At 37.5% G+C, this 21,940-nt stretch overlaps 3 protein-coding genes across 3 annotated transcripts; 1 reads left to right on the top strand and 2 right to left on the bottom strand.

The window, feature by feature from the left end:
• Positions 1–3,929: 3,929 nt before the first annotated feature.
• On the bottom strand, positions 3,930–7,540 carry LOC130728327 (CBS domain-containing protein CBSX6). The gene is made up of 2 exons (XM_057579767.1): positions 6,723–7,540; positions 3,930–5,113 (listed from the first exon to the last, which is right to left on the bottom strand). Exons 1-2 carry the CDS (start codon positions 7,073–7,075, stop codon positions 4,174–4,176), a joined length of 1,293 nt encoding a protein of 430 aa, XP_057435750.1. The 5' UTR covers positions 7,076–7,540; the 3' UTR covers positions 3,930–4,173.
• Positions 7,541–9,272: 1,732 nt separating this feature from the next.
• On the top strand, positions 9,273–12,483 carry LOC130728324 (receptor-like protein CLAVATA2). Its single transcript, XM_057579764.1, has one exon. The coding sequence runs from the start codon at positions 9,517–9,519 to the stop codon at positions 11,689–11,691; it is 2,175 nt and encodes a 724-aa protein (XP_057435747.1). The 5' UTR covers positions 9,273–9,516; the 3' UTR covers positions 11,692–12,483.
• Positions 12,484–12,907: 424 nt separating this feature from the next.
• On the bottom strand, positions 12,908–20,147 carry LOC130728325 (protein TRIGALACTOSYLDIACYLGLYCEROL 3, chloroplastic). Its single transcript, XM_057579765.1, has 10 exons — positions 19,669–20,147; positions 19,342–19,470; positions 18,922–19,017; positions 18,763–18,840; positions 18,616–18,677; positions 18,417–18,492; positions 18,104–18,214; positions 14,234–14,409; positions 14,043–14,130; positions 12,908–13,270 (listed from the first exon to the last, which is right to left on the bottom strand). The coding sequence occupies exons 1-10, from the start codon at positions 19,864–19,866 to the stop codon at positions 13,232–13,234; spliced, it is 1,053 nt and encodes a 350-aa protein (XP_057435748.1). The 5' UTR covers positions 19,867–20,147; the 3' UTR covers positions 12,908–13,231.
• Between the last annotated feature and the right edge of the window lie 1,793 nt (positions 20,148–21,940).

Here is a 21,940-nt window from a genome sequence, read left to right as displayed (position 1 = left end):
AAACAAGCATAATGCACAAGGTAAAATCATTGAATCATGGCAAAGATACATATGATTAACTCTAGTTCAGACTCAAGAACGTGTGAGTTCCCTACACAAGTTTGAATCAATCAAAATACCCAAGGGGATCAACCTAAGATATAGCATGAAGCAAAAGAGAAAACCATTGATTCTTTAACATAGAAACATCAAATTTGCATGAAAGGAAATCAAATAGATTACATGAGCATCAAAACAACTAGTTCCAATCCCAACAAATGAGAAATTAGCTATCCATTTCCATGGATAGCTTTACAATCATAAAAGAGAAGAAGAACGATGAAAAACCGAATACGTGACGGTTCCCCGGCGATGAAATCGGCTCTAAAGCCTTCTCCCAAGTCTCCTATACCTCCCTTGATGCTCTCCTTCGAGTTCTATATTTCCCAAAGTTGTGGGTTTCAGTTCTGGTCCCAAAAGTTCTCCTCTGTTATGATTTAAATTTTCCTTTTAAATTGCAAATCTGGCACGACCGCTCAGCCCCTTTTCTGGCCGCTCAGCGCCCTGTTACTTTAGGGATGGGTTTTCTTTAACCGCCTTGAAGACGCTCAGCCCCTTTCTTGGCCGCTCAGCCCTTTTCTGACAGGATAAAAGGAGCTCAGCTGGTTTTTAAAGGGCTCAGCTGGTTTTTAAAGGGCTCAGCTGATTTTTCCCAAACCTTCCAAAACTCTTTATCTTTTCACCAAATCTTCATCTCTTCACTAGATTCATGTCCCTACAACAACAATTGAGATTGGATCTCCATTTAAACACATTCTAATCAAAAGAGAGTCAATTTGCAAGATAATTTCCATAAATCACATAGACAAGTGCCTTAATAACAATGGAAAACTACGTAAAATTGGCACTTATCAATGGCTACCCTAGAATGAAATGAAACTAATTGAAAATTCTATGCTCGTACCATCAGAACATTCGGTAAAGAGTCCACATTGATTGCAGATTCCATGCTCGTACCATCGTCAAGGATGAAAAGTTTCCATGTTCACAAAGGAAAACAAAAAGGAAAGAAGGAGTAGAAGAGGTATACCTGACAAAGGGAAAGACCTGGAAGAGTTTGATCAAAATCTTTCTGTGAAGAAGGATGAGACCCCGATGGGAGTACACAACCAAGGGAAAAGTTAGAAAATGCGAACTAAATGTCAAGTTCTTTGAAGCGAAAAGTAGAAGAACAATGAAAAAGAGATGTTACCCCAAATTTTGAATTAATAAGGTTTTCTTCAAATGGTGATGCCAGCAGAGTAGGGGCGGCTCAAAATGGTTCATCAAGTGGGTGGTCACAAATGCACGATAAAAAAAGGATGGACTTAAATTGAAAAATGTGACCTATCAACATGAAACATTTCGATAAAAAAAAACACACCAGTTGAGAAAGAAGGTGACACTTCAGTCCTATGGTTACCCCTCGATCGGAACGTGTAAGTCATGAGTGAACCTCAAACACTATATTTGTCAAACGACCCTATGCACGAGCAAAAACATTACTACTACAACTTAGACTATCAACAAGAAATGGCTAAAAGGGATCTCAAGCAACCCAAAGGGATCTTAACAAAGTCAGAAGCTTGACATGTCAACAAATGACACGCCAAGCTAGGGGGCTCATGTTCTATTGAGCTCTAAAAGTCATACCATCCGACAACGTTGCGGCTGATTCACACGGTTATACTCTTAAGAAGACACCATATGGTCGACCAACAACCAGGGTTGACCAACGAAATGAAGCACCCCGGCTCAGCTAGCAAAGTGTCTGAGCGGCTTGACAAAGACCTAGATAAACTACTTAAGTACGACAACACCAAGTCAATCATGTGCTTGAAAGATCCACTTAAAGGATTTCTCTTACACTTGCAGAAACACTGAATATACATACCGAGCCTATAAATATAGGCTATATCGTTCATTTACATAACATGTTATTCGTTCTTAGCATTTCTGAGTTCTTCTAAGACTTGTGGATTCTTTTTTTGCTCATGCACTGACTTGAGCATCAGAGCATCTTCTTAATGTACTTCCCCTACGCTTGAGTCCAGTACGACTAGTCTCTCATGTCAAACTACAACTGATCTTCGCCACTGAGCACGACAAGGGACGCAATCCAGATTCCGGGAATAACAGGTGGAGATGATGCATGCTTGGAAATGAGATGAATAATGTTTCAAGAGCTATTGGAATCATTGTTTAAAACAAGATTTTCAGGATAGTTCTTAGTGCTAGTATTAATATTTTCTCTATTTTCACTATGCTATTTGTTTTTGTTCTTTGCTTGTATTTTGAGTTGGGCTTGTATATGTGCCACTTAGATTTGGAATTGGGCTTATTATTGAGCTTTTGGGCTTGTATTTATGGCCTGTAAAGAAATTTAGAATTGTGACTAACACTTGTGGTCCAAATATATACCATATGAGTGTTTGTGAGCAGAGTGTGGTTAGATTAGGTTTAGACCACTTTAGCTTGGGCTAAAGCTATTAGTTTTTGTGGCTTTCCTCCCCTATATAAGGGTGGAGCTTTGTGTTTTCTCTCCAACTTTGATCATCATATTGAATTGAATTTTGTGAGGTAGTGTGTCTTCTCCACATTTCGTTTTAAGAGAATTCCCTTAAAGATTATCAAGATACTTCCTTGTAGCCCTAGGAGAAGGAGATTGATAAAAGTATAAAACCATATGGTGAAGAAGAGTCACGATTAAGGAGAAGATGAAGTAATATATTTATTCCTCCCACAATTTGTAGGACCATTTTATTGAGTGAGATGTGTTTTTTTTATGAGATTAATTTCCATGCACCGACAGTGTAAATAAGTTTTACACCATCATTCAATCACATCTCTCCATTTTGTTAGCTTACAATTAATTTTAAATTTAAGAATATCTAAAAATAGGAAATGGAAGGTTGTGATTGAATGATGGTGTAAAACTTTTTACACCGTCGGTGCATAGAAATTAATCTCTTTTTTTATTAGGCATTGAGTGAGATGTGTATTTTGTGCTAATTGCTTTACACTTGGCTCCATTAATTAAGTCAAGCATCCAAATATTCTCAGACGTATACCACCCAACTTGCCCTCGTGACCACACCTTGGATCCTTCAAAGATTAGATCAGTTTTTTTTTAGCTCACAACTCAATCACGTTACTAGGTGGTTGACTGTCTTTTCTGATCCTTTAACAAAAATAAATCATGATTGGGATATGGCTGCTTGTGTAGAAAATGACATTGTGTTGGAGAGGAACCCAAAATGATTTTTGCTCAATCATGCAAGCACCCACAATTAGCCCCAACAAATTTGTAGTCATCAAAAGACATCATCAGGACCCAAAAGACATTATTTCTACCAATCTTTATATTTTTATTTTTTCTTTTTACCAAAGATGCTTCCATTACAAAATAATAGCAACAAAAAGTATTTCGGGACGATTTGACGAATTTCTCTCTAATGCGTGACACCTTATATCTCCTAAAGACAAAAGCTGATATTTTACTTGAATTTTGCAGGTGAGAAAATAGAAAGGAAAAATATCGTAAGAAAAGATAAGACAAAATATCTCATTTGTAAGGCATCAAAGGGAAACGTTGGCTAAACACCTAATAAGTGTAGAGACACAGAGAGTGAAAAAGAAAAAGAAGAGAAAGAAGTAATAGATGTCATATATAATGTGTAGAAAGAGTAGCAAATAGAGAGAAAAATTAGGTGTGTGTGGAATATTTGTACTGTTTGGTGTTTATTGCGGAAAAAAAATCAGGATCAGGATCAGGAAGGAAATAGAAAAATGACTTAAAACTCAAAAAAAAATTATCCTCTTCTATTATGAAAAGAAAAACTACTAGAGAAAATTTAGATGGACAAGAGTCCCTATAAAGTAGAATGAAATGTTTAAGAGAATAAAGATAATTTGACATAAATAATTTATTCTTCTTCTCATTTTTCCCTTCATTCAAATAGTACATGATATTCTCTCTTTTCTTTTCTCATACTCTCCCCACACACCCCATCAAAGCATATGTAAACATCATTCATTCCTTTTTATTACCAATTCAACATAAAATACCCACTTTTCACTCTGTATTATATTATGACATGAGTAAGCACCAAAAAGACAAACTACCAACACTGAAAAAGATGAGAACAAAAAAAATCAACATTGAATTTCATTTGGACACCCCTCTGTAGATCTATTTGCAGGAGTGAAGGTTGTAGGTGGTTTGGTCACAGCAGCAAAAATATCAGCATACCCCACCACACCAACTATAACATCATCACTCTCGTCCTCAGTGACCCACACATGAGTTGCGCGGTGAGATAGCATCTGAGCCATAACTGCAGCCAGTGAACTAGTGATTTTACATGTCAAGGGTGCACTTCTACCTCTATACATGCTCCTAGAACCAAAGCCAGGGCTTGCAGAGTTACTGAAGAAACCGATACTCCTGCTGCTGAATTTCCTCGGTTTTCTTGAAACACTACCATTAACTGAACCGTTATTATCTCCACCTGTTGAATTCACACAGAAATCGGGCAGCGAGCTTCCGGTAACGTTATCTTCAACTCCCATAACAAACTGTCCTGCCGAGAGATTCGCTAAAGCCCACGCTGCGGCTAAGTAATCGCATTTCCATAACTTGATTGCAGAAATTTCACCAATGATCTTGCACTGGCCATCTGACGTGTTCTCTACGACCGCAACCGCGCTGGGATCTAGAGGAAGCTTTTGAGTCGCTTCGATAGCGGGAGTGGAAGCTTCAATGTACCTGTAGTTTGCGTTGATGGCTCCAAGAGCAGCAATGGAAGTGAGGGGAAGTGGGGCTAAAGCTCCGAGACAACCGATGATGAAACGAAGTACATCTTCTCTAGAGAGACAACAGAACTTGTCGCGGATAGCTGCGGTGGAAGATGAGGAGGTCCGATTCACGTTTGAAGGTAGATTGTTGCTGCTGCTGGTAGGAGTTTCGGGATTCTTGAGCCACTTGCCGTAGTAGATCATTGAGAACCGCCTACTCATGCCCTTCCATACTACGCTCTTTGGAATAAGCAGACGTTTCACACCTTGCTTCATCATGTCCAGTGCATCTATCAATCTTAATAAGAGAAAATAAATAAGATATCAAGGGCGTGTTTGGTAAATTAGAAAAGGTAAATCAGAAAACTGGTTCAGGACTGTTGAAAATATAACTATTGATGAAAAATATAAATTTAAACTAGCATTGAAATATATACTGTTAGCCTATATTGTTTTGAATTTGTTTGATAGCAAATGATGTTTTATTAAAAAAAATCTCTCCTAGAATTTCTGATAAAGAACAGGAAAAAGAGGACGGAAACAAGGAAAGTTTTTATTCAGGTGTAACCTGGATAGCTTAAAACAAACTTTTTACTGAATTTGTTTCAAACTAGTTTTACCTCAAAAACTAATCAAACTAGAGCTAGTTTTTCAAAATTAAGTGATTATTCTAAAAACAAGCTTCATTATACTTTGTACTTTGTTATCAGGTTTCATAATGTTGACAACCACCCATAAACCATTTTCTTTTTCACTTGCTTTTTTACAATAAGGTACTAGATACACATCTTAAGTTTTAGTCATCTCATTTTAGCTTTGCCCAGCATGTGATAAATAAATACAATAATGCATCATACATTCTTAGATAAAAATGATGCCCCTTTGTTATTAAAAAAGGAACAGTAAGCCACAGATTCAACTTTCAAGGCTTTAGGCCACCATATAGTTAGGATCATATAAATCCCAAATTCTGTTGAAACAGATAATGAATAATCAATATCTACACAAAAGTTTAAAAGTAATGAGCAAAAATTAGGGTGTAAAATAGCCACCGGCCACATGCTAAGACCGAGTTCAAAGATACTAAACTGCACCCTATTTTGATATTACACTTTAAACCTGGAGAAGGCGGTGATTAACATACATCACGCGCCCCCTCCTCAGGGTGCATTCAATAACCTAGAAGCAACAAATCTCATTTCCATAAATTCAAATAGATGGTAAATTATGTTCCTTCAGCTAAGAATATATGAAAACCATGAACAGTGTATTTAAGCCTTTAAGGACAGATTCTGGACAGAACTCAGGATGACAGGATCAAACTTAGGTATATATGGTATACAGGCATCTTAAATCTGTGAATGTCTTGGATAAATGAGTATTTCATACCAAAGTATAAACACAAAGGAACCTATGTGCATGTTTGGATTCACGTTCAGATCTTCCAAAATCAATTCTCCACCTACAAAAACTACTACGAGTAGCTTCTCCCATAATCAATTCTCCTTCCAACGTGAAAATCTACCATGTATCCAAACATGCACTAAGATCTTGATGTTTGGTATGGAAGTTAAAGATATCAAATAATTTACTAGGGAATGTCAAATTCCCTCATTTTTAGGGAGGAGGTAGAGATTCTGTAATAGGAATCATTTTCCTGCAGGGAGCAACATGGCATTCTTATTGTCAATAAGGCCAGAGCATACATTTAACAATGAACTTTGCTGCTGCTGATGCATTGAACTGCTACTAAAACAAACCCATGAACATTCTAATAGCACACACCAATTAAAGCACAGCTATATTCACTAAAACTCAGCACATATTCACTTTAAGAAAGAAAAAAAGGTGCAATTATTGATAGAATCACATTCTATTCTCACAAAAACAAGTGTAAAGATGCTAACCTTGTTGCAGGGTCAACTAGCCTGAGCAGAGAATTATTTGGAACAACAACCTCAGAAACTGGTGTCTTCAAAGCCTTGTCCTGATCCTCCAAACACTGACTCTTAGCCAAAAATCCAACTATGTCAAAGGAACTAAGAATCCCAACAAATCTCTGCTGCCTCATATCACTGTTCTCAACCACACCACTCCCCACCACATGAGATCGCTTCTTCCATACAGGTATGCTTCCCTCAGGGGATTCCCCTATTGCCCTTATCGCACTCTCCACCGTCTCAGTCTCATGAAACTCCACCAGCTCCGGCTTCCCCACCGTCAGATCACCCACCACATGGTACACAAACACCGACGCCATCAAAATTCAAAAGGGTATCTGGATTCAAAGCCAAAATTGAATCTTTTCCCCACAAATTTTTAAAAAAAATACAAAAAAAGTTGCAAATTTTTGAAAAAGGGTATTGGCTATAAGAGGGTATGGAGAAAGATGAGGAGAAGATCGAGGGCGTTAATGGGAGGTCTGTGAAGGATCAAGTTGAGAAGAAGGAAAGCAGAGAAGGAGTTTGAGATTGCCATGGAAGATGAAGAACACCAAGGTTATGGCCCATCAATCAGAGGATTTGACTGAAGACTCGGTCACTGAAAATTGCGACGAATTTGGAGATACCCAGATTCGGGGATGAGAATTTTGGAGAGTGAAACAATGAAAAGGAATGAACTTGGATCAAGAACTCATGGGGTTGGGACCTCAAAGATAGACACAGAGCCAAAGAGGATGTGTGTCAGGGTGTTGTCATGAGCTGCACCATATAGAGAATAATCACATCACCTTCCATTCAATTATATTTTCTAGGCTAATTAAAAATTATATATCTCCATGTGCTGCATTATTTTTTATTTTGGTAAATAAAATAAGTTTTATTGATGGGATGGGATCTAGAAGCTTTCATCAAAATTATTTCACTCATAATTGTTATAAAATATAGATTTAATAAATTCAATTATTGAGTTATGTATATTAACATAATGTTTATGTGTACCCAAATTTTAGATAGATTATTAAACATTCATATGAGGAAAAAACTAGAGGGATGAAAAGTTAGGGGAGTCTGAAGGGGATATGGCAAAAAGTTTTCAATAGAATAGAAAAGATTTTACGGAGAAGGTTTCCTCAAAATTAAACTCCATTGATTATGAGATGTGTATTTACAATATTATCTCGAAACTTATTGGTTGATAACCATATGTCCATATGGCTCCTAACTCTGTAGGGATTAAGATAAGATAAGGTGACCTCCTGTCACCTTAACTTTTTCATATTTTGTGTTCAAGTCTTTTTTTTTCTTTTTCAGAGTCAACCTCGTGAAATATGATTAACTTATATTAGTGTGTAAGTGTGTTTGATTAGACGTTGACTACTTGGATACATGGACAAACCCAAGTTTTGCCAAAAGGGACAGCAGCCCCTACGGTTGCAAAATTTACTTTTAGACTATGTTAATGTCTACTATGCCCCTAACGCACCACCCTGTTACATAAAGGTCAATCTTGTATCCATGTAGATTTCAACCCGTAGCTGAGAAGAAAAGTGTGGAAGAGAGTCATTTTACAATAATACCAATTTTAACTTTTTGAATATTTCTCTTACGTAAAAATAACAAAAAATATAGTATATAAATTTTAGTTTAAACAACGAAACTCTCTTAACTGGGCTGAGGAGGTTGACTATTTTCTATACATAGAGATGAAAAACTACCTGATCTCTATTGTTATCTCAAGCGAATGTATCAAGTATCTATGACTCGTTATAAGCTACACCACTTAAGAATGGGGTTTATCGGAACACCACAATAGTTTAGCTTGAAAATACAAAAATACCCCTTTCTTCAACCTTCCACATTCAAACCTTAGACTACAAAGTTGCAAAGTCGTCCAGCCACCGTAATCGTGCTATGTTTTGAAAGATGTGGCTCATCCACCTCTTTACCCTTTATTGTCGTCACTATCTCACCTCTAGCCTTACGTGCCCCTATCTTCAACCTCTGGCCTTCCTGACCCAGATCTACGGCCATTACTACAACGCCGTCGTCATCTTAACTACCCACAAACACCATCAACCTCATGTAGTACTCTCCAACTACCACATCTCTGCAAATTTCTATATACCAATATAATGATGGATTGTCACTTTCAAAAGTAAAGTTTTAATATAATTAAAAGAAAAATAATATATAACTACTTTTTGAATATGTGAGACATTGAGTGATCCAACTTCCAATTTTAAATGTATTAAAAAAATAGTGCTCTTATTCAGGAGTGAGCATCTGTTGGTCTCCTTAGCATGTCACTGACGCTTTAATTATCTAATAGTCTGCTTTTTATTTGCTCTACCATTTAAAACAAAATAGTTTTATTTGGACAGTATATCAAAATTAAACTCGTAATATAATTAATAAACAAAGGATTTTAATATTTTTAACATAACATATAAATAGGAATACAAACTTGTGTTAAACAGAGTAAGTAGAACACAAGAAAAGAGTGGTAAAAAAGTAAAGGAAAAGTGTGATAAAGAGAGGGAAGAAAGCACATCAAAGCCACTTTACTTTTCTGATCTCCATCTAAACTAAACCCTTCACTCTCACTTCATCACTAACCTAAGTCCAGTGTTCTCTCTTTTCTTCTTTGATTCTTTCCATTTTCTTAGCTTGTTCTGTCTTTCTTTCTCATATTATTCTCATGCATCCATTTTAATCTCCCCAAGGTCCTCTTTTGCCTCAAGATTCCACCATTACTCTCATGTTCATGGAAAACTCCATGCCCCACCATCGTTTTTACCATCTACTCACACTCCTCTGTTTGATTTTGCTGTGTGTAACACCCTCCAACTCAATTGATATCCACCCACAAGACAAAGCCTCACTTTTGAAGTTCAGGGCATGGCTGCAATACCCCAACCAGAGTTTGCCCAACTGGGTAGGTTCCAACTGCTCTACATGGAATGGAATCACCTGTGACAACAGCACTGGCAGGGTGATTTCCATTAACCTGACCAACATGAACTTGTCAAGCCAAATCCACCCCAGTTTCTGTAACCTTTCATATCTCAACAAGGTGGTTTTGTCCCACAATAACTTCACATGCCCTCTACCTGTTTGTTTTGGGAACTTGCTTAACCTTAAAGCCATTGATCTCAGCCACAACCAGTTTCATGGTGGAATACCAGACTCTTTCATGAGGCTGAAACACCTTACTGAGCTTGTTTTGAGTGGGAATCCAGATTTGGGTGGTCCACTGCCTTCTTGGATTGGTAATTTTTCTGCAAATTTGGAAAGGCTTCATCTTGGTTTCAGTTCACTCAGTGGGGTTATACCTGAGAGCTTGCTTTACTTGAAGTCTCTCAAGTATTTGGACCTTGAAGATAATCTCTTGTCTGGTAATCTGGTTGATTTTCACCAACCTTTGGTTTTTCTCAATCTTGCTTCCAATCAGTTATCAGGTACTTTGCCTTGCTTTGCAGCTTCAGTTCAGTCCCTAACTGTGTTAAACTTGTCTAACAATTCTATTGTGGGGGGATTACCTGCTTGTGTTGCTTCATTTCAAGCTTTGACTCATCTGAACCTATCAGGGAACCACTTGAAGTATAGAATATATCCTAGGCTTGTGTTCTCAGAGAAACTTCTTGTTTTGGATTTGAGTAACAATGATTTTTCTGGTCCTATTCCCAGTAAAATTGCAGAGACAACAGAGAAACTTGGCCTTGTTCTTCTTGACCTTTCCCACAATCAATTCTCTGGTGAAATTCCTGTGAAAATTACTGAGTTGAAAAGTTTGCAGGCCTTGTTCCTTTCTCACAATCTTCTTTCAGGAGAAATTCCTGCTAGAATTGGAAACTTGACTTATCTTCAAGTTATTGATCTCTCACACAACTCTTTGTCTGGTACCATTCCATTCAGTATTGTTGGATGCTTTCAGCTGTATGCTTTAATACTTAATAACAACAATCTTTCTGGTGTGATTCAACCTGAGTTTGATGCATTGGATATCTTGAGGATACTGGATATAAGCAACAACGGGTTTTCTGGTGCTATTCCACTCACTTTGGCTGGATGCAAATCTCTGGAGATTGTAGATTTTAGGTCCAATGATCTTTCTGGATCCTTGAATGATGCAATAACCAAGTGGACAAACCTCAGGTATCTTTCTCTTGCTGAGAACAAGTTCAGTGGCGATTTGCCTAGTTGGTTGTTCACGTTCGAATCAATAGAAACAATGGATTTCTCTCACAACAAGTTTTCTGGCTTCATACCTGATATTAATTTTAAGGGTAGCTTAATATTTAACACAAGGAATGTCACTGTTAAGGAGCCACTGGCTGCACCAAAAGAGTTTCAACTCAGAGTTTCAGCTGTTGTTTCTGATAGCAATCAACTTAGTTTCACTTATGATCTCTCATCAATGGTTGGAATCGATCTATCCAGCAACTTGCTACATGGGGAGATTCCAAGGGGCTTGTTTGGCCTAACTTCCCTAGAATACATGAATTTGTCTTACAATTTTCTAGATGGACAGCTTCCTGGTTTGCAGAAAATGCAGAGTTTGAAAGCCTTGGATTTGTCACATAATTCTCTGTCAGGACATATCCCAGGAAACATTTCTACCCTTCAAGGTCTTGCGGTCTTGAATCTATCTTACAACTGCTTTTCTGGATATGTTCCCCAGAAGCAGGGGTATGGAAGATTTCCTGGTGCATTTGCTGGGAATCCAGATTTATGCTTGGAATCTTCAAATGGAATATGTGATGGTGGAAGGACTCCATCCGCGCGAGGAACATCTTTTGGGGAAGATGGGATGGATGGACCAATATCTGTGGGGATTTTCTTTATCAGTGCCTTTGTTAGTTTTGATTTTGGAGTTGTTGTTCTCTTCTGTTCTGCTCGAGCAAGAAACTACATTCTCCATACTAAAGTTTGATTTGGTGCTTCTTGTTACAATGACTAACTTTCTCATGTAAATTCCATTGTGATTTGGTAGCTCTCTTCTTGTTTCAAGTGAACATACACATTCTGTGATTGGGAATATGATCTCACCATCAACTTCATTGGTGTTCTCTTCCAACCTAGTCCTCAACTCATTATTGCTGAAAAAGTTGTTACAGAAATTACAGGATCAAATGGCATGAAATTGATGTGTCTCAAATGGTTTAAACAACATCATTGACTCTGGCCTTATTTATTTTACTAAAGACTAGTTTTGCATCACTCATCAAGAAGGGAAAGTGATGGTGAAAGTTTGATCTGAGTGAATACAAGCCTTGCATCATTCAGTTGGTTATCTTTTGCTAGAGCTCGGTTGCTCGAATTTAGAATGGTCACCATATTCATTTAGATACCATGTTATTTATAAGGGAAAGTTGTAGTGACCTCCCCTTTATTCCCTTTATTATTTAATCAAACACTGATCATCATTTTGTTAAGGACATTGCACGATCTCGCTCGGAGTTTATTGTTATTGCACTGATCTCCTATGAGATTTATCATTATAACACTAAGCATCTCTATTATTCTAAATGGTGTATGAAAGATAGAAGGTCAATGCAATAATAATAAGCCTCAAAGGGAGGTTAGTGAAATTTGCCTTATGTCTAGTCATGGTGAAATTTTGATGTTGCTCATCATTGCAGTCATGTTTGTGTGAGAACATTTATCAATCAAGATTAATCTTCTTTGAGTTAGGGAGCCAAAATTTCCCTTTAGTATTGTTTTACTTAAGATTGTAAATTGATTAGTATAATGAGGACAAGATAAGTGGAGTAGGTATAAATATAAGGATTTTACCATCTTCACGCCTTCCTCTTAAGTCTTGATGAAATGATTTTAAATGTTGAAACTTTTTCATTGTCAACAGGAACGAGGTTTACTGATCAACTCAAAGCATGTTTAGAAACACAGTGAAATCACGTTTAAAAGCCAAAATTTTGAGAGTTCATGTGAGTAACGTCTACATGGAGTTGATCTGAACATATTAGTTGTGAGAAATGCATCTGATGATTACTTTAACACTCTTTTAATGGTTGACATTCATACAAAATATAATGCCTGAAAGAACAAAAATGCGGAAAGGATGAATAGAGATAAAATCACAGATAAAATCACACAAACTCTCTCAATCAGTTGTTTGCAATGAGAAAAAAAAGAATCATGAAGCAGATTAATTGACTATAATGAATTGTTTTACAAAATAGATGATCTTAGCACATCAAGCACTCTGTATAGAACTCATGTTAATAACTTGTATTCTACAAATCTCTTCTACCTACTTCCTCACGACACCTATGCCATCTCCCAATGCAACACTCGGATGGCCAATTCAATGTGGTTAAATTGGAAGTTAACACCAGAACCATGACAAGCCCTTCAATCCTTGCTTCAACTAATTGATTGCTCATCCCAAAAGTTGCTTGTTGAAAGCCACATCCATAACATTTTAGCTAGTCTACAATTGCAGTACCGTTCTAATATTTGATAGGACCAACCCGGTTCCCAGATGCAAACTGCCAAAACACAAGAAGAAACAATACTAACAGTTATTAACAATATAATTTTGAAACAGTTTTTCTTTTCAACTTCGTAAAACATTTCGTTCAAACAGATTTTAAAAACATGTTTTACAAATTGTTTCTAAAAACAGTTTTTAAATTTAGAAAACTTTCAGGGGAATCAATTGAGCCCTTAATGTATCCCAGTTGTCCAATAATCAGGCAGCTCAGGGGTTTATCAGACATACAGAAAAAACCAAAGTTTGAACATCTTATTGCATGTTCTGCAAATAGATATCCAAATAACAACACCCCAAAAGAATTTTTCTTTGACCTGAGGATGGTTTGGCTTGAGGGTTAAACACAGGTCATTTATATATAACCTCCCTGTGAAATACAAGTTGCCTTTTCCATTTCTCTGCTCCTTCGCCAGAAAAGCTGTTTCAGGAGATAATGTTGTGAAAGGAGGCTCTTGAGAAGTGATTGAAACCTTTGGACAGCATGGAAAGAAAGAATTTTCAAGACAAAAGTACTGCCCTCCACAATAAGCTTGGTCAAGGCAGACTTGTGTGTGTATGATCTTAAAACATAATGTGAATTACAGTGCATATTCCTCACTAGGAAAAAATTTGTAGTTTGAAGAGGAGAAAAGTAGTCTTCTTTTGTACTAGTCTTTCTAAATGATATATTTAGATATCGCTGCTAGATAAAGAAATTGTGATTCCATATAAAAGAATTCAGGTCAACTAAATATGTTGCTAATACCAGATATAGCTAAACAACTTACCTGCTGAACAATTTTATTTTCTGTTGAAGTTGTAAATTCATGAGTCATTCCTTCCCAAACAAGCTTTCCCTCGTGCAGAAACAATAACCTGCATTTATGAAGTAATTTCTCAGACTAAGGACCATAAAATCTAGGTAAATTAAGAGACTTCAAGGGCAGTAGAAATGCAACTTTTATGAAAATGCCTTTACCTATCAACGGCTCTTTTAATGGTACTATGTTGGTGAGTAACGACCACATAAGATGCAATATTTTGAGAATTTTTATCATCAACGTGCCCTTTGTTGTGCACAGACCGAATCAAATCCTCAACAACAGTAGATGCAATGGGATCAAGTCCAGCAGTCGGTTCGTCATACAATAGCACCTATACAGAAGTGTAAAATGCTATTTATATTTTATAAACAGAAAAGGGGTAGGGGGGGTTAACATGTTGGTTAAATAAACATAGTAAATGTTACATCAGATTAGAAATGTAGCCTATAAATATTGTACTTCTGAATCAACAATTAATAAAGTATTCATCAATAATTCGGAATTCTTCCAGCTTCAAGATGATATCAGAGCGGTATCATCGTCTGTGACATGTGTCATCACTATCACGCTGTTGAGTTCCCCAAAATTTGGAACTCTGTTATAATAGCTCCCGGTCTCAGGAGGCCCTACTTCTGCATCTTAACCACATCCAATTCATTGAACCTATGGTAGTTTGTTCATCAGCAGTGTTGTACATCACTGCACTGTTCATTGTGATTTGTGAGTACTGTGTACCGCGTTTGTGGGGTTGTTCACCATGGTATTGTTCTGCAGCGTATTGTTCATCCCTTTTAAGGTACTATTCATTGCCGCCATTGTACGTTGTGCATCTTGTTCGCTGGCACTGTACATCACAGCTTCATAGTACTGTTCTAAGTTTCTCACATGGGTTTAGGGCTCGAGCGGCCATTGAACGCTGATCCGTTTTTGTTGTGGTGCCCGGTGTCTAAAGTAACACCGCAAAGTCTAGAGGCTGCCGTCCTGTCTGTTCGCTGCAGCTCTGATCTGTTCCCTGTGGGTTGGGTTGTCTCTTAGTCTGTTTTGTTTAGGGTTCCAGCCGGTGTTGAGCATTGACCAGTTTTCACGGCCATCAGAGCTTCCACTCGCCGCTGCACGCCACCATTAAGTTTGGCAGTTGTTTTGTTTAGGGTTCTGCTACTTTGCTGTTTTTTCGCCCTTCCTGAAATTGGAAGAAATCTGAATAATTGATTGAGACATGATTAATTATTGGTTCAGAATTTCTTCTAGTTTCAAGATGGTATCAGAGCGGTATCATCTTCCTTGACCTATGCCATCATTATTCTGCTGTCGAGGTCCCCAAAATATGGAACTCTGTTAGAACAATGTTATTCTACATCGCTCTTGTTCGTTGTTAGTGATCATTAGTTTGTGGCTACTTAAGTGAACGATCTATCATCGCTCTCGATTGTGGTTACTGGTTAGTGATCCTTGGTTTGCTCTAGTTTGTGGTTGTTAGGTTTAGCAAATGATCCCTTTCGTGGTTCATTGTTTAGTTCATGCCTCGTGGTTCGAGGCGCTCTTTTTCAGTGAACTTGGCCGACTTTATGCAGTCATCAGGTGTTGAAGATGACGCCCTTGTCAAACTTGGAACGTCATCTTCGTAAGTTTCAGTCTTGATATATTAGGATTAGATTTTATTATGTTACAATTCTGTTATGATATATTAGGATAAATATAAGATTTTATTGATTAGATTTTGTTGTTTAGACTTTGTAGTTGACTAGGAAACCTATAAATGTTGTACTTCTGAATCCATAATTTATTAAGTATTAATCAATTATTCAGAATTCTTCCAGTTTCAAGACATCCTACACCTCTCAACTGAGTTGTTATTTACAGTTCCAAATATAATGTTAATAAGGAAGAGAAAGAACTGGATTATAAAATAGTAATAATAATAAGTGCCAGGAACTGACACGAGATCTATGAATCTCAACTATAAAATTGCACTTTATTTTTACCCTGCAGTTACAAGAAAATAACTTTCAGAAGCCCAAATCACTGGTCTCACCGAAGTTACATATTTGTTTTTTACATGAATCACGTTGATAGATACTGGCTCTGAAAACATGGAAACACCTTTATTTGCAGAAACTGCCCCTCATATAGTATCATCATGTTACAGAACTGAGATCCAAGCCAATAGGATACACTGTTGAGATCACTCTCTAATCTCACCATGAGAGACTTGAACTCTCTCTCTCTCTCTCTCTCTCTCTCTCTCTCTCTCTCTCTCTCTCTCTCTCTCTCTCTCTCTCTCTCCCTCTCCCAATTCTCACTCTAAAACCAAAGATGCATAGGACCCATATTTTTCCCTTCCTATTATGTATACCTGATCAGCTCTCTCTCTTAAACTATCTAATCATCCCAACCGACTAACCAACTGAGACTGGCCCCTCTTTTATGTGTTAACAATACTTTCCCAGAAAAGGTTCACATAGTCTTCAAGGGGATAGTTTGTATTATCCTCAGGGGCAGGTTTCAGACAAGGGGGCACGACTGTTGGCTTATCGGCAGTTATGCCTGAACAGTTATTTATGACTGGTAGGAGTAGTCATGCCTGAATAGACGTGACTGTTATGAACAGTTATGATGTTAGGAGTAGTCATGCCTGAACATATGTGACTGTTAAGGAGTGTTATGACTATTAGGAATGGGTATGTTCAATTGTTATAAATAGGGGGCAAATCTGATAGCGGAGGGCATTCAGGTATTGGGAAATTGGTACTTTGGGACTTAGGAGAGACCTGGACTCTCGAATTTCCAGTGTTTATTGAATAAATTCTATTTCATCTTTCAATTCCTATCATGCTTATTCTTTTTTTATAGAACCATTGCAGCTTTGAGGATCTTGGGAGCTCTAATACTAATTGACAGATACAGGTTCACAAACACAATGGAAACACCTTTATTGTAAAAACTGCCTCCAATACAGTATCAATGCGATCCAGAACATAATCATGATATAGTTGTTAAGATCACTCTCTAACCTCCAAACTATTCAAGAGACCAGGACTTTCCCTCCCAATTTCCACTCTAAACCCAAATACTCTTCTATATTCTTCCCTTTCTATTAGAATTGAAGATTGAAGATACATACATACAACAACCAAAGCCTTATACCCTCAACGTGGGGTCACTACAAGGATTAAACAATGATATAACAGCGCATCATGAAGCATGTCTAGAGAAAGACAATATAATAGTTTGCATTATATTTTTTCCTTACTCTTCCCTCTGCCTCGAACTAATAGACTATCTTCCATCTTGCTTCTCTAGCCTCTTTAGCTATGGGTCTTCTCTACACATATACAGATCACCGAAGAAAAGACCCTACAGCATTTTTTCTACAATGGGTGCTACCATAACTTTCTTCCGGTGCTTTCACCCCTGATCCTTGTTTTGTATGAATACTCATCCATCTTAGCATTCTCATATCAACAACATTGAGCTTATTTTCTTGTTGTCTCTTTACCATCTAGCTTTTAGTCCCTTAGATAACTGCAAGTCATATAGTAGTGTCGTAATATTTTCCTTTAAGCCTAAGGAGTACTTTTATGTCACAATTATTTTCCATTTCATCCACCCTACTTTATGATTGACACTAAGCTTTATTTCTTGTCGTTTTGTATGATGGACCCAAAGATACTTAAATCATGCAATTGCGGTGCGGTGTACTATCCAATTTTTGCCTCCAAACTAGGATCTATGTGCTTCCAAAGGTTATCTCAACAACTCTTTTTTCTTCGCTCGACTCTCTAACTAGGACTACATCTATAAAAAATTGAAGATTAAAGACAATACACATATATTGAAAATTGAAAATAATTTTATCAAATGAACATACATTTATAGATGAAACACATCACCAAACAAAATGCATGTTCTAAGACAATCCTACCTAGTAATAAACATTTCAAACAATAATTAACAATGTTAAACTGGCCTTAAGTAGTGGTTAATCTAAGGGAGGGCTGAGAACTTAAGCATTAACGCTTACATACCTCTGGCTCTTCTGAACTCTTCTTGGGGTCATGAATAATAGATCGAGCTAAAGCAACACGCTTTTTCATCCCACCTGATAGCTCTGAAGGCAACCTCTCCTCAACTCCCGCCTACAGGAAAGGGTGAGTGAAGAGTTAGTCTATGTGTATAAACCATGATGGTTATGAAACCAAAATAACCCAGTTGTGCGTATAGGGAACAAAATTCTGAATGGCAAAATGAAAATGTTCACTATTCCTGCTACTCTTTAATGCAGTATCTGGTGCCTGATGTCAATGGTTGAACCAACCATTACACCTATAAGATGCATACCTCCAATCCAACTGCAGCCAAGCTTTTCTTGACCTCGTCTGATATCGCTTTCGCAGACATGCTTGAGTGCTCATACCTGAACAATTAACATGATTGGGAACAACAAGGAAAAGGAACATAAAGTCAGAAAGTCAATTAAATCCATCAATGTTATCACCCTTTAGACAACAATGTTTAAAAGATTAAGCCCACATCTTACAAGAGAAAACCAACATTTTCACGAACAGTCAAAGAATCAAAAAGTGCTGCACTTTGGAACACCTGTATGCAGAAAAGTAACTAAAATTACAAAAAAAAAGTAATAGCACTTAAGAATAAGCATATTGCATATTACTCTAAAACTTACCAATCCGATCCGAAGACCAGAAATGTCATCGTCGCTTACCAAACCAACTCTCTTTCTACCACAGATGTAAACTTCCCCCTGTTCATTTAACAACCCCAACACTCAAGAAATGAAGTACTCGTTTGAAATAAAAATTAAACATTCAAACCAGATACTTACTTTGTCTGGAGCAAGAAGTCCAGCAATAATCTTCAACACTGTAGATTTCCCCGTCCCAGAAGGACCAATTATTCCAACAGCTTCACCACGTCTGATCTATTCATAAAGTCAAAAGAATAGGTGGAAAGATTCAGTAAGCTCGCAATCAGCAAGGCCTCCTCCAATTATCAATAGCAACTAGTAGTTTTCATTTAGTAGACATGATTTGAACATAAATTTTTCGAAAAATTTGGTTTTCGATAGAGCCAAAAGAGCTTGCTTAATTAGACCCCACCTTGAGGGATTAAGGCTTGGTTATGGTCATAAGTATTCATAATTTAACTTTATACTACATCTACATCACACTCAACTCAATGAACAACAAAGAAACAGTTTAACCAAAACGCCAAAGGACAAGGACCAAGTGTAAAACCAAATCACCTTGAAGCTAACACCATTTAAGATTTTCTTTTCCCCAAAAGACTTGTAGATATCTCTGCATTCAATAAGAACATCAGAATCATCCTCATGATCCCGCAACGTGCTTAGCTGTTCTGACTTCGATGAACCCTAGTAACACACATCATGTCAGAAAGAACCAAAAAGAAAAAACAGAACTTTGCAACTACCCAGAAAACCAAAGCTAGTTAGCAACCAAACCCATCTCAAAAAACCAATAAAAAAAGCAAAAATCAAGAAACTTGCAATGCATCAACAACAACAAAGGAGAAACAAATCATGCATCAAAAAATGGGTGTGTGGTGTTACATTGAATTCAATGGCGGAAGAGTCTTGGCTGTTGAAGTTTCTTGGTGGGGCGATGCAGGCACAGACAACCTTCTTGTGATCCTTACTGGGCTTGAGCGGGTTCACCCTGTTTGCAGGTGGAAATCTAGTGGAAGCAAGAGAAGAGAAAGCGTTTTTTGCTGTGAGGGGTAAGAAGGGATTGGTGGAAAGCGAAACCATGGTTGAAACAACAGAAGGATTGGAATGAAGGGAGCAAAAGGGAGATAGAAAAAGAGAATGATTGAGTTGAGCTATAGGGTGTGAAGCATGTGATTCATGTGGGTGGGTGAGTGGGTGAGTGGGGAAGAAAGTTCAGAATTTTCAAATTCAAAGGGTAATCATAGTCAAATAGGGGAATTGGTCGGTGATTTTGAGAGTGAAGGAAGAAATGATGCTACTTTCTGGGTTGCTTCTATTCTCCTCTGTCTCTGTGTGTGTGTGTTTGTTACTGTTAAGGACATGGTCCTAACTTATATGGAGTTTTATCTTCTTTTTATGTAACAAGATCTAGGACATGATCCTATTGGATGGAGAGATGGAAAGTTTTTAACTATTTGCATAAAATATTGTAAATATAATAAAATTTGTTCCCACAAAGAGGAGAGAGGGTCTTAAGAGTAGGATCCTAAACAATATAGGGAACTAGATGAGTCTGCACAAGCATTCCTTTCCATGGGGTATGAATAATGAACTAGATGAGTCTCTCATTACCTATTGAGCAGACCCTTAACGTTTTAGATCAAGGTTGCATATACATGATGATTCGAGGAGGTCTCAAAAGTTAAAATCAAACTAGTTGCATGCAAAGAATCAAATAGCAAATCATGAACATGCTGGATAGCTAACAACTCCATGTTGAAAATGAAATAATCACCTCTCGAACCAAAGAAACCCATAAGCCAATCACCTGCATTGATCCTTAGGCACCCTCCAAAACCAAAGCAAGTCGTAGTAGCCCCACGACTCTCATCATAGTTCACAGCAATGGTTAGGGCTTCATGAGGAATATAGGAAACACGTCGAACCAGAGCATAATTTCAAGCTTGAATACCCAAAACCTGAAAGCTTCTCTTGTGCGATAGGATTGATGCAATAAGGCCATCATTTGAGACCAATTGATGCTCCATTCAAAAGGCATTTCTCGCACACCAAATGTCCCAGATTACAGCCAACGCCAACAACTGGTGCTTGCGCAACAACGCCCACCCACAAACACGACTCAATCAGGATGAAGCTCGAGTCGCTTGCTCACAACCCTAGCCCGGTCCAAATCTTTTTTAGCAAGTAACAATTTTGTAAGCAATGGAGAGTAGCTTCCAGGTAAAGATGCCACCTGCCGCTAAGCGAAGAAGGAGTCATACTTCTACAAAACTGAAGAGCATTTGTTGGTACTGCATCATGACAAATGAGCCAGACAAGAAATGAAATCCTAAGAGGAACCATTAGCTTCCAAATCCAAGACCAAGAGAGAGTCTACTCACCCCATACCTGAGCATGAGCGTTCTTATCATCGTTCAACCGAGAATAACCAAATTAAAATTAGCAATATAAGTACCCGGAGAATCACTAGTCCACACACAACAATTACTAGCATTTGAATTTAGCATACCCTTGTAATTAAGGATCACAATTATAACATCTTGAGGGAGGCTATTATGCATATGATCCAAATTCAAATTTCTTAACAACATCACAAACTTTGAGGAACACCTAGTGAATCTTGATTAAATCAACTACCTGACACAACTTGACTTAACCGAACCACTGATCAAACCAAAATGAAGACATGCCATTACCTAATTGAAAACAAAGTCGTCCTTGAGCGAGTCCTCTATCTTAAGAATAAATTGATAGACAATGGAGCTCCTTCATAGAAATAAAATGACCATGAGCATTACACGTCCCCTTCATTAACCTCACTAAACCCTGAACCAGTTGCCAAACACTCTTTCCAATAAGTGTCACATTATGATCACGAGATTTGCAAAGCACCAAAACCCCTCAACTTCTTAGTCTAAGTAACTTAGTCCAAATTAACCAAATGGACACCTCTTTGATTCGTCTCCTTCCACACAAATTTTTGAACAGAATAATCAATGGCATCACAAACCCATGCACAATCAAAATGCACTGCATACAATATAAAGGCATAGACACGAGAACTAATTGAGCAAGAGTAACTCTACCCACTTTATTGAAGAGCTTACTCTTCAAAGAGATAATACTCAAATTCACCTTATCCACAATAAACTGA

The sequence above is a fragment of the Lotus japonicus genome, chromosome 1, assembly GCF_012489685.1.
Source record: "Lotus japonicus ecotype B-129 chromosome 1, LjGifu_v1.2".
Lineage (NCBI taxonomy): Eukaryota > Viridiplantae > Streptophyta > Magnoliopsida > Fabales > Fabaceae > Lotus > Lotus japonicus.
The sequence above is the reverse complement of the archived record's forward strand: the minus strand, read 5'-3'. Positions and strand labels throughout refer to the sequence as shown.